The 18,991-nt window shown below is 39.9% G+C and overlaps 2 protein-coding genes across 2 annotated transcripts; both read right to left on the bottom strand.

The window, feature by feature from the left end:
- Positions 1-285: 285 nt before the first annotated feature.
- Positions 286-14,889, bottom strand: LOC306778405 (proepiregulin-like). Its single transcript, XM_079269895.1, has 5 exons — positions 14,733-14,889; positions 5,011-5,094; positions 3,619-3,745; positions 3,377-3,523; positions 286-1,312 (listed from the first exon to the last, which is right to left on the bottom strand). Exons 1-5 carry the CDS (start codon positions 14,767-14,769, stop codon positions 1,246-1,248), a joined length of 462 nt encoding a protein of 153 aa, XP_079126021.1. The 5' UTR covers positions 14,770-14,889; the 3' UTR covers positions 286-1,245.
- A 2,148-nt stretch (positions 14,890-17,037) lies between these two features.
- LOC306779242 (epigen-like) lies at positions 17,038-18,656 on the bottom strand. Its single transcript, XM_079271075.1, has 5 exons — positions 18,540-18,656; positions 18,170-18,301; positions 17,693-17,813; positions 17,395-17,547; positions 17,038-17,245 (listed from the first exon to the last, which is right to left on the bottom strand). The coding sequence occupies exons 1-5, from the start codon at positions 18,637-18,639 to the stop codon at positions 17,203-17,205; spliced, it is 549 nt and encodes a 182-aa protein (XP_079127201.1). The 5' UTR covers positions 18,640-18,656; the 3' UTR covers positions 17,038-17,202.
- Between the last annotated feature and the right edge of the window lie 335 nt (positions 18,657-18,991).

Here is an 18,991-nt window from a genome sequence, read left to right as displayed (position 1 = left end):
CATTTAATTAATTACACCCGTGACGTTCTCTCTTGTGGTCGTTTTAGGATACATGAAGCTCCACATTGAGTTTTACAGAATACACACTGTCCAACGGTAACCTACATTTGGAAAATTCATTACTTGGCAGATGATTCACTTTTCCTTACCTACATTTTGAAGGGGCCAAAACACCGATGTACATGGTATAATAGAAATAAAGGAGAGTACAAGCTGTGAATAGGAACGTATTCACTTTCATTTATAGTTCATATAGTTCATAATTGTACAGCTAATAGTGCCATTGCAAAAATATCATTTGGTGTAAAAAAAACAATAACAAAAAGAGGAGACATTTTCTTTCAAGAGAACTATTGATCACACAGAAGAACAATGTCAACACTGTAAGAAGAATGTGAAGACTCTCAGCTGTGCCCTTCAGACAACAATGTCTCGTGATGTGAGATCAAAGTCAATGAAACAGAAAGACAATATTCAAGTTCATTTTTGTAGCAGTAACAGCTTCCATAGCAAAACAAGATTCCAATATATACTTCAATACGTTATAATAAATGATCAAAACCAGAATACTTTCTGATGAAACAAAGTTCTAAATAATAAAACACATAATTGTTACACTCAGTGGCCAGTTTAATGACAACAATGGCTGTTTTAGATTTTCATGATAGCTACAAAAGGCAAACAATAAATACAAGTTGAACCAGAGGTGTTAGATATAAATCAAAAACTAAAAAACTGTGTAGGACTGTTGTGTGAAGGGAGATGATGGTTAAGTCTTCATTATAATTAAGTTTAATGTTTCGATATCTGAGGCAGATTTAAAAGATGTGTCGAGATCTGTGACCTCGCAGAACCTCAAGAATGAACTCTCCGAAATCTTGATGTCAATCTCATATTAACGGGCAACAAAGAGCCTAATGTGAAGATTCTACAGCAGAATTGACCCTTCGCTAAGTCCCGCCCTCGAATGCAGACTGGCCAATCATAGCATCACCAGGCAGCTCCGACCAGAGTGCGACAACTATCCGGCCCTGCTCCATAGACCCATATTGTAGACCCTTCTCTCTGCATCTCTCTTAAATTACTTTTTTGTTTTTCCAAGAATTAGATAATATATATTCAAGGAGTGCAGTTCGTGATAGTGTGGGCTCCATGGTAGCTCTGACAGCTTGACGTAGTTTAGGAAACTGGGGACATGGTGGTTTGCATTCTCCAGCGGCAGATGCAGTGAGTGTGTGTGGCACTCTAAGCTGTCTGGACTCCTTTGTAACCTTGTCGCTTCTGCTGACGTGGGAATTTGTTTTTCTTATACCTGTAAAAAAAAAAGAAAAAAAGAACACAGAACATATTTGGTTTAAAAAAGGTGCTAACCAAGTTAATATCTCTGTATTCTTGGGAAAACGTCTGTCTCATGTACAGGATTATATATAGCTTGAGCTCTCCTCCGCTCAAACAGTTTGTTATCAAGAACAACTGTGTATCAGCTCACAAGAGGTGCAGCAAAGAGGGGATTGTAGTATCCCACTCAGGAAAAGTGCTTTCAGTCAGTCTGTAAAAGCTGCACTAGAATGGAACTCCATCCCAGCGACCATTAGAGAACTACAGTTCATTTAAATATATTTCACATACTCTGAATGCTTTTATTATATTCATATTCTCTCTTTTATTGTTTCTGCGCGCTTCGTAAGGGGTAATGATGCTTAATTTTGTAATTTTAATGTTATATTCTGTTTTTAGGTTGACTTTGTGGACTATAGATTAAAAAATAGCGTCTCTGCTTACTATAGCACATTTACAGGAATGTTTTATGAATGTGCACGGTCCCTCCCATGTTTAAATGTTCAAAGACATGTCTTTGAGGCCGTAATCACCGTCTGTGGTTTGACTTGTCTCTGCATGAAACCGGCTGTTGGGGCAGACTTTACGTCATGAGGGGCTTGATTTGAAACACAAGCTACACCTGTTTAACATGATGACAAGCGGAGTCTGAGTCACCCTCAAAATATAATGCTTTTGTTTGCTTGCCACCTGTAACAAAATGCATCAGCAAAAAGAGAAGGGCTTCAGTTTATGGAGCCATACAAATCTATTTTTCCCACTCCGGTTAGATTTACATGAAAACTAATTTTCCGTATTGTATTATATTTATAAAACTTCTATTACAACAGGTTGAATTGACCTTTTGGACTCAATACTAGGCATAAATTAGCCTACTTGGAATTTTTATTTTTTTTATGTGTACAGCATGTAAAATGTCTGGCAATTTGTTAAATGGAGTGCAATAAAAAGTACTATAATTAAAAAAAATACATATATGGCTACTTGGGGGGCAGCATTAATTACATACACTGACACCAATTGAACGTTATCAAAAATTTGCTTGTTTACACATCTAACACTTACGGAGCAACATTAATCATTGATTTGGAGTCGTGTTACTCACCAACTGTCTAATGTAAGTCCAAAATTAAATCTCTTTTTGCTCTGTTTTTGGTCTCCACCCACCAACTCCTGAGGGAAATATCTCTTTTGCTGCTAAATGCGGCACCATGTTCAATAGCTAGTCGCTAACTACATCCGTCAGCAGTTTGGTTCTTGCCAGTATAGTGTACCAAGGGTTTTTAAGAGTTTTTTCGCTAAACACTGCTGCCTATTGCGGCCAAAAAACGGCACTGTGAGAGCCGAGAGAATTAACGAAAACTGTAAAGTTGTGGGCCAAGAAAAACCAAAACAACAAGCTTAAAGAAGCAACAAGGCTAAACAGAGCTGCAGATTCAGGTGATAATTCTCTTAAATTCGTCACATGATGTACAGTACTTGAGTAAATGTATTCAGTTAGTTTTACTAGTTATGATTGAGTTGCACATGAAACACCATATCCTGTTTTGAGAAACCTGGATATGCTAGCTGGAGCACTGCAACAGAAACTGGGATACTGCATTTCTGATCATGACTGATATCCAAGAACTTTGTGGAGAAACAGGAGAAGGAGCCAACGGTGGCAACAAAGCTAATGTACCTGGCCAGCTACATTCCTAATAATAATAATAATAATAATAACTTTATTTATATAGCACCTAGAGTTCACAAAGTGCTTTGACAGTCAAAGCAGCAAAAACAACAATAACAACATCAGAAAGCTCAGTGAGACCATTGGATACGTTAAAAATAAACTAAGAAATTAATGAAATAAAATAATAAAAGATAAAAATAATAAAAAAATATATATATCGGTATTATATACAGGTATTGACAACGACAAGTCACATCATTATCAACGTTAACAATGAACTGGTTATTACCCTTCTTATAGCTCTCAGAAATAGTAGATTAATACCATTGCAAACATGAATTCATTCACAAACTAAAGCCATACCATTTGCAGCAGAAGTACAGAGCTCCGGACACACCTATAATCAGCAGAGCCACGCAGAAAATGGTGACAATGATCTGCTCTTCTCCCATTGGCTGAACGACGAGCTCCAGTTTGCTACACCTGGGGCCGTAGAAGCCCCTCTCACACCTGCAACACGGAGAGACAGAGAGTCATGCATGATCCCACCTGCTGATTAAAACTAACACACACACACACACACACACACACACACAGGATCTTACTTGCAGTGGTGTTCGTTGAGGTCCACCAGCAGCATGCACTGGCCGGAGTTCATGCAGTAGCTGTCAAACGTGCTCTCGCAGGTCTGTGTCGACCTCTTCACCACATGAGGGCGCTCTCCTCCCTGGCCTGAAACATCAACAGCAGGACAGCTGACGGGAAAGCTTTTCACAGGAAACTCTGCAGCTGAGGCTTCCAGAATCACAAACGTCTTTTGAATCACTAAATCACTGAAGACAGAAAAATAAATTGTCCGCTGCTATTTTGATGATAGAGCAAGCGTCTAAGTCAAACATTCGATGGCTGCGGGTTCTCAAATGTAAGAGTTTGTCTTGCAGTACATTATAGTTAATTCAATGTTTTTGTACTTTTGGTCGGAAAAAGCAAGACATTTGATGACATTAGTGTGTGCCCCAGGATATTGTGATGGGCATTTTCTCACTGTTTTCTGATGTTTTACAGACCAAAGCATTTGTAGTAATCATGAAAATAGTTAACAGATTAATTGAAGATGAAAGTAACTGTTACTTACAGCCCTAATTTGTTTATTTTACTCTTACGTCTTTTTTAATTTGTGGATTTTACTAGATGTTATTTTTTGTACTTCTATTTAAGTGCTTTATCTTTTTCTCCAGTGTAAAGCACTCTGTAACTTTGTTTTGGAAGGTGGTGTATAAATAAAGTAAAAAAAACAAAACAGGTGTCACATTGGATTTAGACGGAGTATGTATATCTTTTATTGTTTTGTGGCTTTTATTCAGAGCACTGGATGTGAAATAAAAAAAGAATTCAGAGCTGAAATCATTTTCAGAACCTTCAAATTAAGGAAGTCTTCACTAGAGCTGCAACGAACGATTATTCTCATTGACAATTAATCTACATTCTTTGTCCATAAAATAGAAATCGTGAAAAATGGCCAGTTTAGGTGACGTCTTCATGTGTCTTGTTTCAGTCCAACACCCAAAGTTATTCAACTTGAAATGATACAAAACGCAGCAAATGTTTGATATTTTACCTTGAAAATAGTCTCAAACAATCAACCTGTTATCAAAATAGTTGCCTCGTTTTCTGTTGATCAGCAAATCGTTTCAACTCTCATAACTCATATTTTCAAGTATTTTTCAAGTTTATGTTTTTTTTTTGAAGTTTAAGGTTTTTCATACATTTTCAGGTTTAATGTTAGTTTTAATATACGTTTTTTTCAAATCTAAAGTGCAGATTGCAATCTTCCATACCAAGATAATAATATCCTGTATGAGATTACTTCCAGTTCTCCAAATGCAATACAATACTTGGAATTATGTGTTTGCACTTATATATTTTAAAGACAAATCCCTGCCCTTTAAGCATACTTGACAAATAAAGGGATGTGTTGCGGTTCTCTGGGTGAATACCTGCTGATAGTGAGGTGCTGTCTGCAGTCTGCAGTCTGGATGAGACGCTCCTGGTGAGAACATACGGCCAGAGCAGCATGACACCTGTTGAACAGAATATTGGTCTCATTGGTCACACTGGTTTCAAGGTCATTAGGTCAGTTCTATTGAACTTAACTAGCCCTATGTAGGATCTTTTGGTTACCATACCACGTGACATGTGACTTTACCACAGACTGTATATCAGAAGTACACGTAGTCCCTGTGATGTCACGTACTGGTTTGTGGATTACCGCTTTGAAGTCCAAGCTCAGCATTTTGGCCGTCGCCATCTTGGTTTTTGGCCGTTGTGATCTTGGTTTTTTTGCAACCAGAAGTGACACAAGAGGGTTGAGCTAAGTACAACCGAACGCTGATGAGACATTGTTAGGTGACCAAAATATTACAATTAACTTTCATGAACTGAAAACACCGGACAACGCTGTGGTAGCGACCTGTCAATCACAGTAAGCCCGCCCTAAAGCATACTCTGCTTTATGGTCTATGTGACTCTAAATAGACCATCATTTAGTAAATTAACATCATGTTGTGTTGAAGAAGACTTGAAACTAGAGATTGAGAGCATAAACTCATGTTTACAATGTTTACTGAGGTAATAAATCAAGTGAGAAGTAGAGTCATTTTCTCATAGGCTTCTATACAATCAGACTTCTTTTGCAACCAGAGGAGTCGCCCCCTGCTGGTCAGTAGAGAGAATGCAAGTTTAAGGCACTTAAACATTGGCTTCCCTTTTCAGACCCAGTCATAGCCTGATTTTTATTCAAGGTGAGGATAACCTTAAATTCATATCTAAGTCTTATTTTAAGTGTTTTACCACATAGACACTGTGACCTAATTTCAATTATCATTACAAATGAAAACCTTGATTTGTCACACAGACAGAGAACTCTACAGTTGCAAATATCATTTTCACATAAGATTATTTAGTTTTAAAGATTTACTGCAATGGAAAATTTGAATTACTTTGAATTTGTATTTGTTAAATGGATATTTTATGTGAGCAAAGGGATTGTAGCAGTATGTTGATAATTTAGTCCACAAAACCCCAAAATGATTTATGTTTGTTGTGTTTAGATAAGACACCACAACAGTGGCATTTAGAAAATATTCAGAAATCATAAACATGAAGAAAATAACTTTCTATAATAATAATAAGATTCTCTGCCAAACCTTGGCAACAATAGGACGTGAAGCTGTGCGGCTCGTGGGGCCTGTATCAGCCTGCACAACTTTATACTGCGCTTCATTCGCATACGCCCACATTCCTGCAGTTGGAGGGTGAAAAAAGCAAACAAACCCATGAACCTGAATGCAAGATGTGTCTGGTTACGACTGGTTATGAAGCTGGTTATACTCGCTATAAAAGCCTGGCCATCAGTCTGTTGTTATGGCTGCAGAGATATTTTCCTCTGTTTTCCGCGAGACGACTGAGCCCGGTTGTTGGGTGTCTCTGACGTGGCTGATTGGTGTAAAGTACAGAGTGCACGTGAGCTGGAAGTATCGACAAAGCCACTTCTGTATTATTAATTATATTCCTGTCCAATCAGCCCATTCATATCATTAGTCACTGTCTCACTGCGATCTGTCAACGTGATCCCGATACTCATCCCACCTCATTTACTCACTGATATTTAGACGGGAATTGCACCTGTATTTTTCCGACGGTTCGCACAATGATGAAGAAATGTGACTCTCATCTGACACTGAGGGGGTTAATACTATAAATCTAGGGTAAAGGTGAAAAGTGCCACAACAAGCTGGCTGTGTATGACCCACATTATCAACAGCAGCAAAAGGAGGGAAGGTTATCAGCGCAGGGCAACTGTTATCATGATGGATAACTGGTCAATAACAAGAACTAATGTGTGCCTGCACAGTGGAAGTAAACAAAGAGAGGAATAGAAGCATGAAGTTACTACAGAACTCTGAGGTGTTTTCAAAATGAACTTCCGTCTTCATTGGAAACCACTCAGTTAGGTTGAGGCAATAAAGTACTTGATTAGATTTAGGAAAAGATCATTAAATACTTCGTAAGGGTTGAGGAAACGTTTGTGAAATACTAAGTTAGGTTTAGGAAAAGGTTGTGAAATACTTAGCTGTTTAGGCAACAAAAATACTTACTTGGGTTTAGGCGAAGATCATGAAATACTTAAGTAAAGGCAACAAAACTACTTAGTTAGTTTAAGGAAAAGATCGTGAAATACTTAGGTTTAGGAAAATATTGTAAAATACTAAGTTAGGTTTAGGCAACAAAACAACTTAGTTAGGTTAAGGAAAAGATCGTAAAATACATAGTTAGGTGAAGTAAAATATAGTAAAATACTTAGGTCTAGGAAAATATCATAAAATACTAAGTTAGGTTAAGGAAGAGATTGTAAAATACTAAGTTAGGTTTAGGCAACAAAACTACTTAGTTAGGTTTCGGAAAAGATCGAGAAATAATTAGTGAAGTTGAGGAAAAGATTGTGGTTTGGGTTAAAATAACCACGGCAGTGCTGTCACTACATTACGCAAGTTATGTTACAATTAAATCAACGTTGACTTCTCGTTTCACATGGGGAACAAACAGCTCTCTCCTGGCTGGTTGGCTGACCTATCCGCTTCCCCTCCCACCTGCCCCGCTTGCAGTCTTTATACTTCCTGGCTCACAATTACGTGGATAACATCCAAAATAATTTCGTGGGATATCTACGAATTACGGCGCACTCTTTTTCGTAGGTATAGCTATGAATGCTGGATGAGACCAGCCTGCTCCACTATACTTCAGAGGGAAACCACCACTATGTTTATTTTACCGCTACATTTACCGGTTATTTTGCAGATTATGACATGTTTGGGTTGTGAGCCCTTATGAATAAGTGGTGTCTAGATCAGGGGTGGGCAAACTTTTTGGCTCGGGGGCCACATTGAGTTTTCAAATTTAACAGACGGGCGGGCCAGTAGCAGATGAATGGAGTGTTTGTGTGAACGAATATAAATTACAAGTAAAAGCCTAAAAAGTAACTTGCATTTAATTCCAGTGGGAACAGTGTTGTTGGTCACCCTTTTTAACCAGTGCATCAAAGTTTGGTGTCAGTTTGGTTGTGGCAATTCTCAGAACAGATCTGAGGTGTTCATCAGTTAACTGGGATCTTACACTGTATTTTTTTATTGCATGAATGCATATTTTATCATGCACTTACTTATTTAGCAGTCATTTTTGACACAGAGTTTTTAGTGTAATGGTTAATGACTGGTATTTTTAGCAGTTTGATTCTTTGAAGGGATCATACAAATATTTGACTGTCACATGTAACATTATCAGAGCTCTGCTCTGTTAAGTCTTTCCTTGTCTCTCCCCCCTGTGTCACGGTGTGGGTTCATCTCACTGGCGTCAGGAAACGTATCAGAATACCCTTATTTTATTGGTTAAACTGTATCACGTGACGTGATTTACAACGCATTGGTCTGTGTTTTTCCTGCACAGCTGAACAACTGCCGTAAATGCTGGAAAGGAGCGTGAATAGCTCCGCTGCATAAAGCAAAGTCCCGCGACCCACTGAAAACGGGTCCGCGACGAACCACCAGTTGAGAATTACTGGTCTGCAGGATCGTGACGAGCGGTGAACAGCTGTTTGTGTGGCGTGTCTTCTGTCTCTTCACCTACATTCCCCTGGGTCCTAAGCCCCTCCATGTACAGCTTCTTATCACCCTCTATGTACCAACGTACATTCATAACAAATACCACGCATATTACGGTAATCAGCGTTGCATATGTGTCAAACTCTATCGGTGCATCTCCGGTCTGTCTTTGTTCATCCTGCATCGCTCTGTTCTGTTCTTTAATGCAACGTTACTGGAGCGACGGAGCCTCTCCCAGCTGTTAGCAGACTATTGTGCTAGCAGGCTCGCTCGCGAGCTGTACCCAGCATGCAGTTCGGCGGTGAAATTTTATAAATGTACAATTATTAGTGTTACAAATTGTTTATGTGTCACAGACTGTTGTGTGCTGTGGTGTTTTTCTCTGTTAAAGAGCGTTAGTTGTGGTTGTTAGTTGTCATCTAATGCTTCAAGCTGTCCAGCAGGTGACGCTAGGCGCAGAGGGAGGGAAACCAACTCCTCCTTTCCAGCCACGTAATAACTATAGGAGGGGCAGACAGAGAAACAGAGGAAGGGGGATGAACCGTGGTAGAGGGCATTTCCAAAATGGCCGCCAAAGTGGAGGTTTTCACCAGACTCAACCCAACGAATGTTTCCGCTGTGGCGAAACTGGTCACTGGTATAATGACTGTCCTCACCACATCAACCAGGGAGATCCTCGTTTTCGAAACACAGGAGGGGGGACGTGACTCATTCGGCACCTACTGACGTGATGCGGGGGAGGGAGACGACGCCCGGACGGGGGGAGCGGCTTCCGGCCCCAGGCCTCCGATGCAGGGAAGTGATATGCACACACACATGCACGACACACTCAAACATACATTTGCTCGCAATGAAGATCTGCTTCGCACGCTCAGTGACACATGCACACATACAGGCACGACACACACAAACAATCATTCCTCCTTTCCCCTGACACACGGACACACACATACTGCAGAACAACAGGCTGCTCTCCTATGCGCCATTTCACATTTGGAGCAACAGCGCCTGCTCTCATCCCAACGAAACACGAAACACATATATGCAATGTTTTCATCACAATCATTCAAAAACATGCCGACTACTGTTGTTGTTGAGGGAAAGGAGTTAGAGTTTTTGGTAGATTCAGGAGCCACTCACTCAGTAATTCAACAGAAACATTTTCCTCATCAGAAGATGAGCGGGCGGTATGTTTATTCACAAGGGGCTTCTGGGTTTAACAGTAACTGAGAAATTTAGCAGTCCGATGACGAGTGTGCACACTGACTTGACTGACGAAAAACCTGACATTAGAGTGAAACATTCGGTTTTTACTTCCGCCACTCTGTCCCATTAATCTGATGGGCAGAGACCTGATGTGCGCTTATGGCATCTGTTTGACATCATCCCCTGACGGACTGAAAGTGACATTGTCGGTTACGCGCCGCTGACACTGCTCGTACCTCACTCAGTCTCTTTGATCCTCCTCGGACAAAAGTCCTCTCATCTCTCTGCAGCGCGATACTTGCGTTATCACACATGTCTCCTAGACATGCCGAACGTAACTGTCAAACGCTGTACTAATCTTAACCCTGCATCGTTACTTCCTATTCCTGGGGATGGTGAGGAGCACAACTGTTTGGCTGAGCTCCAAGCTCAGTGCACTCCTCGTCCTGACCTCTTGGATACTCCGCTGCCCAACAGCGAGATGGTAATGTATGTAGACGGATCAGCCTCTCGCGATCCTCAGACTGGTACTAATCTTGTGGGGTTTGCTGTTGTTTCTGACTCTGATGTGCTGTGTTCAGGTTTCCCTACCATGTCACCTCTCAGCCCAGGAAGCTGAGCTCATTGAGATATTGTTTGGTTTTCCTCCTCATGTAGGCACGGAAGCACCCAAGGCACCGCTCCCATCAACCACCTTATGCGAACATGGAATGTTAACATATTGTGCACAACTGTCCTCTGCTCTATCTAACATAAGACAACAGGTGGCAGCTGCCCTCCCGAGGCCAGCGGAGGGACCGCTCCACAAGCTGAAACCCGGTAACTTCGTAGTGGTGAAAGATTTCAGACGAAAGAACTGGAGAGCACAACGCTGGTTGGGCCCATTCCAGATCCTCCTCATCACCCACACGGCAGTAAAGGTAGCTGAGAGAGCAACAAAAGTCCACGCGTCACACTGCAAAAAGGTTCTAGACCCAGGAGAAGCTTCAGGTGAGCAAACACCTGCATCAAGTGTCAGCCAACCGGCACCACCGAAATAACCAACGGTGCCATCGCAGGAGGACAAGCAGTGATTCACGGACGGGATCACAACGGGCAGTGGACGACAGACACGTCGTGATCTGTGCTAACTGTCTACAACTCATCAATACCACGAGGGAAAAGACAAGGACAACAACCCATTACCCATGACAACCTCAACGTGTTCCGGAGAAGTAGGGGCTCGTAACGGAGCACACCCAGGCCCCTTCATCAGGAAGCATTATCTAGCTAGGAACAGACCTCTCAAGACAGAGGCAGAATAATCCTCTGGGGTCTGTTGAGACAAAGGCAGTCCACCCTTTGTTCTCTAGTTAGTATTTTAACATTTTTTAATTATGTTTAATTGTGGTTATGGTATAACCAAAAGAGTGGAGTGTAATGATAAAAATGTTTTAACCTCCTCATCATATTTTCTGTGAGATATGTTGCTGTTAGGAAGGTCATTTGTCTGGATGTCTGAACACATTGACCTATTTGGTCGAGTACAAAGGTCACTTTTCTATCTTAGTCGGGACAAACAACCGACGTGTTCTTTCCCTATATCAACTGCTTCTTGTTAGACTAAACATTTTTGCCTTAGTCTCCGGTGTGTTATCTGTCTCCTCTGTGCCGGCCTGCCGGCCGGTATAAATACCTTGTTTTTATTCTGCGTCTCTAGAGCATTTTCACAGTTCACTGCAATACGTGGTTGTGTTTGTGTTCTCTGTTTGCAAACATCAAATAATAATGAAACTTTGATCATTCATCAAGACTCTGTTTTTATGTTAAACACTTTGGATAAAACCAACTTCACTCCTGAACTTTGAAAGGAAATATTCCACAACAATTGTTAATTGTTGTGTTATAAAGTTATGACCATGACTAGAGTTCCCTCTCAATACATATAAGACAACTAGCGCTGACAGCGGGAAACAATACATTGAGCTGCCTGTTGAAAGCAGACAGCAGTTGTTTCAGCTATGCACCGGTATAATGGTGTGTGAAGAATTCATATCATACCGGAAATAAAAAACCGGTGTACTGCCCAGCCCGAGTCTTGATTGTAGTTTGGGCAATTTTGTGCCAATATCTGACGGGCCGGATTATAAGGCCCAACGGGCCGTATCCGGCCTGCGGGCCGTAGTTTGCCCATGCCTGGTCAAGATTATCTCCCCTCTAAAACATCTCAGTGGTTCCTCTTATATATTTGCTCAATGCCCAATGACCTAGAATTTTTGAATATTTCACAAAATAAAACAAGTAAGATTAGAGAAAGGTCCAAAACATGAATACAAATGTATGCAGCAGAGATTTGGGTTTCTTCTGTCCTCTCCTATTAATCATCTTAGTGTTTTCCCTCAGATATATCTTGCGACCCTTTGGAAGGGCCCGACCCTTAGGTTGGGAACCACCTAAGGCAGGGGTCTTCAACGTTTTTCAGGCCAAGGACCCCCAAACTGACAGAGAGATGGAGCAGGGACCCCCAACTACATATATTGTATAAAAATGTGTTTTATATTAAACTGGGCCTAGTACCGTGTGTACCTCTTTATTGTGCATTCAATGCTAAGCTCTTCAAATAATACACAGGTTCATATATTCATGTTTTTATTTTAAACATATGCAAGGTACAGTGAGTAGGGAGGCCGTACCACTGCCATTCATAAACATACCTTGTCAGCTGATACCAATTTGCCAATATCAATATTGTCTGTCAACTGCATGATATAAGATATTCAAATTGACATTTTAATTTTAAACGTGGAAACAAAAAATTAGTAATGGCCTATTAGTGCCACTGCCATGCATAAAGATACCTGTTATCCTTCATACAATACTGAACTGTTAAAATAATGGCCAGATTCATGTTTAGAGAAATTTTTTTTCTTGTTTTTTTTCTTTTTTAATTGTCTAATCAACCAAAAAATTTGCGGCCCCCTTGCAGTACCCTGTTGAAGACCTCTGACCTAAGGGAATAAACCACCAAACTGTAAAGGATCTAAAACTAGCTCAACCTCCACCAGCTACAACTGCATTGATGCATCATTATTAAGAATCTAATAATGTCATAATAACCGAATGAGTACTTTTACTTCGGTACTTAAGTGGGATTTAAAATGTAGGGCTTTCACTAGTAATGGTGTCTACTGGGCGTTCGTCAGTTTATACAAGCTACAATGTCACATGACTCTTTACAGATAAGAAGGAACGTGAGCAACAAGCTAATGACAGATTTAATCAGACCACATGCGTGTGCTTCCTAACAATAAATCTTCGCAGTTTAATTGACAGCATCTCCCAGCATCCCTCGAGCCCTGAGCTCAGAGCGTGCGTCATCTCATCCACACAGGAATGTCCTTCGCCTCGACTCCAAAAACTTCAACTCGTTTCTGAAGTTACTCATGTGAAGTGAAGAAACAGGCCTCATGTTTGGCGATAACTGATCGCTCAACTAGTTTAAGTGATAGAAGAGGAAATTTGATCTTGATCTATGTAAAATACTCACAAAGCAAAATGCACCTTAGGTTCAACAGTGAAACTTTAATTTGAGTTAAATTGATGGGTTGCCCAATAAATACCGCTGAATTCAAACCGATGCAGTTATATTGCCTCCAATATTAAATTATTTTCATGTTTTAAGTCCTCCGAAAGGATTTAATGGGGGTTAAGAAAGTATCACAATTTGGAGATAATATTATTTGACATTAGCTGCATTTTCACGTGGCAGGTGAGGAATAATTGACGTAAAAACACTCCAACACAAGTAAAAGTCCTGCATCCTTTCAGATAAATTGCAGAAGCACTTCCTACTTAAAGTATCGAAAAGGTAGTCATTGCACAGCAGGATGGACCATGATGTACGTTAGTAGATTATTATTTATTAGCGTAATTATTTATTACCATTCAATATACCTGCTTGAGGTCACTTTAAACATTTAATACACATTTGGGTGTTTTAATATGTCACACTGCTTCACCTCTTATCAGCCGATCATGTTTGGTAGGTCTTGTAGCAGCTCAATAAAATATAGTGTGAAAAGAACAATAATTCCCTCTGATATGAGTATAAAATAACATGATGAAAATACTCCAGATAATGATAATAATGCTGCATTATGAATAAACTACTCTTTTTCAGATACTGAATAGAACATTATAAATGCAAGGCTTTTACATGTAACAGAGTATTTGTTTAGACTGTGGTATTGCTACTTATACTTCATTAAAGGATCTGAATACTTCTTCCAACACTCTGGAAGATGAAAAAAAGGTGTGGGTGGGGTGGGGTGGGGTGGGGGGGAATAGAAGTCACAGTAAAACACAGTGGAGTAAAAGTATTTAAGTACTCAGCTCCGTTACACAAGTAAAAGTAACTATCACAATGGAAAAACACTCCGATATACGTAAAAGTACCGCATTCAAAATCTCACTCAGGTAAAAGTAAAAGAGCATAAGTACCACCAGCTAAATGCGTCACTGAACGAATCAAAGGTAACGTTATTGTATCATTAAAACCGGTTCATAGTGTTGTTTTACTGTCGTGAATAATTTGAAGTACTTCCTTGACTGCTGGGTGTAGTGACATGAAGTGGAGTTTAAAGTATACTATAATATTTAGAGTAGTATTAAACACTCAAGTAACTGTGGCTTTAAAACTGCACACGTTGTGACAGCGACATGCTTTTTTATTTTCATCAGTGGCGTGTCCTTTTTCTCACGCGCTCCCCTTCGCTACATTTTAGCACCGTGTGGTTTAACAGCGCGAACACACGCAGAGAAACCAGAGACAACACACTTCTTCCTCCCGTTGAACGGCAGAAACCAACAGAACTTACCGATAAGCGAGAGGAGCGCTGGTTTGCTGTTCCCCATGCTCACGGCCGACAGACGGACAGGTCGATGACAGGAGGTGAGGCTCGGTGGGCGCGTGCAGGCAAGAGTCCTCTGGATTACTGGCACCTTCGATTCGTCAACAAAAAATAAATAATTGAACGATTAGTTTAAAAAGCGGCAGGTCGACTCCTCTCCTGGCACACAGACAAACTGGAAACCAATGGGCTCCATCCTGCTGTCTGGGTGTGATGAAAGACGCCTGTAATTTAGACAATTTCACACTTCAAACTTCAAAGTAGAAAAGACCCTGAAGGCACCATTTCAATCAACACAAAGAACGAGGAGGAGCTGCTTCCTGTCATCTTTTGTATCATTGATGGAGTCCTTTAAATTCAGATGTACGTTTACTCATATTGTGTACTACGACATATACATATTGGTGCCAGAAGTATTCAACCGTTTACTCACGAAAAAGTAGTTATTCTACAATGTAAAAACACTCCTTTACAAGTAAAGGTCCTTCATTCAATATCCAACTTAAAGGTGCAACATACAGGATTCAGAGCATTAATATAGCAGCTTTTTAGTGCATGTTAGTGCATTTGAGCGTTGCCGACCCTCTGTACTGCTCTCTACGGCGGTTTACAGCCGATAACACCGTCCTGACCGATGGTGTCGTTTGCGGAAGCGCAGCACCCACCCTCCGGTCCCCCCCTCAGGTGAATGCAGTTAGCTCTGTCAGCACTTTTGTTGTAGTTTGCACTGTTAGCACTATTAGCGCTGTTAGCAGCGAGTCGCCGGCTCAGCTGTCACAAAGTTGAGAGGCAATGGAACTGCTCCCAGTCTCGGATTTAGTACCAGTTAATGTTAAAATGATCAGCAAAAATAAACGTAGTGGTTATCATGGCGCAAAATGGCAGAGTTGTGTTATTATATATTAGCCTAAAGGGTTAATATGTATTATACCGAAGCAAAAACATGCAAGGAGCGTTTTACTGTTTTAGCCGGTCAAGGTGGAGATGCTTTATATACTGCTGGTTAACAGTAACCTGTTGCAATGCATTAGATTTAACAAACTGTTTTGTTTGAAAGATCTTAATCAATTAGCATCAGTAATGAGTAAAAACAGCTGAAAAACAAGTGTAGGGCAGTAAATAAACAGCACAATATTTCCGTCTGAAATATAGTGGAGTTTAACATCAACTAAATCTCAGTACAAGTACATTGAAACTAAACCTGAGTGTATTATTGAGTATGCAGATACTTTCTACCTCTTCAGACAGATATAGTTTATACCCTATGCCTGATTTGGAAAAATCCAACCTAATCATAGGCTACCTGCACCTATTATAGCATAAGGTAAGCATATTCAAGGACATATATTACCTCTCTTTTGTTCAAAAATATTTCACTATTAAGTATCTTATAAACACACTGGACTTCTCAAATCTAAATAATTGAAATGACCCTGAGTTTCTGGCTTACTGTTCAAACTGGTATTACTGGTACTGGGTATACTGGTGAATGTTTATACATAATTCATTTCTAATAGAAATCCCTTTTTGCCATTGGTATCCTGGCATGGTTACGTATTTGTTCACTGATTTTAACTGCTGGATGTTAACACCTGTGTTTGTTTTTCATGTACCCTTTTTATATTTGTTTAAACAGATTTTATTATATTTTCAGTATCTTCATCATTCAATTCAACAAGTTGTATTAGAAGATCCAAATGCATAATTTTCCCTCCTCTGAACACCCGTTTTACATCAGTTTGTACATGTGTACTGTTTGGTATTTGGCATGCAGCTCTTTTACATGTCAATTTTGTGATAGTGTTATTAAATTAGCTTTTTTTGCGAGAGTTTTTGTCTCTGGATCCATGGGCATTATCCCCTCAAGGGAGTAATACATTAATATCTAACAGGCACACATCAACTTTTAAATAACAGTTGGCTTCCTACTGTATTTGACCCTTATGTGTCATAGGGACATTACTGTTACATTTCTTTCTATTTATTCATAGATGTTCTAATCCAAAATGGTGCCATAACAAAGAACATGCTTGTGGAGTCTCCCATTTAGACAAAATATCCATCTCCTTAAGTAACAAGTGTGTGTGTGTGTGTGTGTGTGTTTACTCAACTTTTACCCACAAAAATCTCAACAACACGTACATTTTTCATAAATTTATTACAAAATCTAAAATAAATTGAACACTTTCAATAAGTTAATTGCTATAATACAATAAATATCATATATTTATAAATAAATCATTCTTTAAAGGACAATGAATCATATCTGTTGAACATAAATAGACACGGTTTGCTCTTTCCTCCTCCTTAAAAAGTCCAAAGATGGTTTCTTAATTGCTTTGCAAATCATTGCCAATGCTGTGATTTATACAGTGTGATGGTTCATGTTTCATAATGACGATGAAGATGATGACAAACATGGGGTCACACCGACAACTCAGACGGTGCAGCTTTTTTTGATCGGTGCTGATTTTATACACCTGCAGAAGAAAAACAACAACCATATGAATTAGAACGTATTCTTGTATTCTTATTAACAATTCAATATGTGAATACTATATTTCTCCCACTGCTACGTGCCCCTATTCCTTTATACAGCTTTGTATGGAGAAAGCCTGCAGATACTCACCTCTTATTAGCAAGGCAGTAAATGATGAAGGCCAGGACAATGACGAGCATGGTGACCCCAAAACTGATGCCAAGCAGTTGCTCCAATTCAGGCGAAGTGTACGAGCGGTGGTTCAAGAACATGCAGCGATGCCCGCTGTAGGAGGTCTTGCAGCTGGGGATTATACGCATAAATAAGTGAGCGTATTCCAGAGTCGAACACGAACCAACATGTGCATGTGGATAAAAAACTAAAAACACATTCAGGATGCACAGTGAGCCTATAGGCCAGGCTTAAACATGCCTGAGATAACGCTTACATGCAAGAGGGTTCGTCGCTGTCTTGGGGGTACATGCACTCTCCACCGTTTTCACAGAACGTTTCATGTTCACTTCTGCACGATCTGCTCGAGAGCAGAACCTGAGGTTCCTCCGTACTGCCTGCAGAGAGAGAGAGAGAGAGTATTCATCATCAATTATCAACCTTTTAACTTAAATGTGTGGGGGCCTATTTGTGTCATAGAAATGAATCAACAAACAAAAAAGCAAAAATGATCGATACATGACAAAACAATAGTTTTTCAAATAAAAACTGAATGAACAAGAAATAAAAAAATGGACTTTATTGGTTTGTTTAATACAAATTAAAATATTTTTTGAATAAGTGACAACATGTTTCATTTATTTATTTTCCTCTTGTGGCAGGAGGTAGGACCCATACTGCTGTCAAATTATTTATTATTTACCATTTACCAAACCGGTCATCCTTTACAGAGTCATGGGGGGGGGGGGCTTACCGTTGATGAGCTGTGTGGTCAGTGATGAGTTCCACAGAGCAGGAGTTGCTGTGGTCGGGAGGTTGTTAGTCAGCATTGCAGATTGCACTGTTGTGGTCAGGAGAAGGAGCGCTGCCATTGCTGAGAGGAGGGCTGGAACACATGGAGGGAAATAAGATTCTTTATCTCACAAATGCTGTGATACTTTTACTACTCAAAAAAAAATTGTTATTGGTATAACGGTATTCTCCTTTTTACTTTTATAGAAAGGGCTACATCACCAAAACATCAAACTGTAATGGTTTTTCTATAGGGACCTTTCAGTTAATTTAAACAAACTGCAAACTCCCCTAATTTAAATAATTTCAAATGTAATAAACTAGAACCTTACCGTGCTCCGCGTACGTCTGTCTTTGTGTAAACATATTGTCTTCTGCCAGTGTGATGTCTGACGTTCTCAGCCCAACTCCCTCTGTGTGATCAACAAGCATCTGCTGGATTTATATACAGAGCTCCCAACCACAAAAAATGCTGATCAATGAAGCAAAGATTTTTTTTCTTCTTTTTTTTTTTTTTTTTTAAACAAGAAGTATTTCCTTCCTTTTCTCTGCATGCAGAGGCGAAGTATAAACTGGTTTGATGATGGTGATCGGGGTACGTCATTGCCCCACAGCTCTTTACTTGTGGCCTCTTCTTTGGAAGGTATTTGAACCTACGCAATCCCTTTGGCAGACTGGTAGTTTCACTAAAATGCCCTTTTGGCAGTTTTAAAAGGTTGCTACATTGACGATTACAGGTGTTGTGAAAGCCTCAATTTCTTCAAAGGGGCTTATTACAAAAGCT

This window comes from Melanostigma gelatinosum, assembly GCF_949748355.1.
Source record: "Melanostigma gelatinosum genome assembly, chromosome: 6".
Taxonomy (NCBI): domain Eukaryota; kingdom Metazoa; phylum Chordata; class Actinopteri; order Perciformes; family Zoarcidae; genus Melanostigma; species Melanostigma gelatinosum.
Note: the sequence above shows the minus strand (reverse complement) of the source record. Positions and strands in the feature narration are given on the sequence as shown.

Coding starts and splice junctions, on each gene's coding strand:
- LOC306779242 (XM_079271075.1), bottom strand. CDS start 18,639: ATGCTTGTTGATCACACAGAGGGAGTTGGGCTGAGAACGTCAGACATC. Junction 18,302..18,539: donor ACAGACGTACGCGGAGCACG/GTAAGGTTCTAG, acceptor CATGTGTTCCAG/CCCTCCTCTCAGCAATGGCA. Junction 17,246..17,394: donor TACTGCCTTGCTAATAAGAG/GTGAGTATCTGC, acceptor TTTCTTCTGCAG/GTGTATAAAATCAGCACCGA.
- LOC306778405 (XM_079269895.1), bottom strand. CDS start 14,769: ATGGGGAACAGCAAACCAGCGCTCCTCTCGCTTATCG. Junction 3,746..5,010: donor CAGCACCTCACTATCAGCAG/GTATTCACCCAG, acceptor TTGATGTTTCAG/GCCAGGGAGGAGAGCGCCCT. Junction 1,313..3,376: donor CTGTACTTCTGCTGCAAATG/GTATGGCTTTAG, acceptor TTTTTTTTACAG/GTATAAGAAAAACAAATTCC.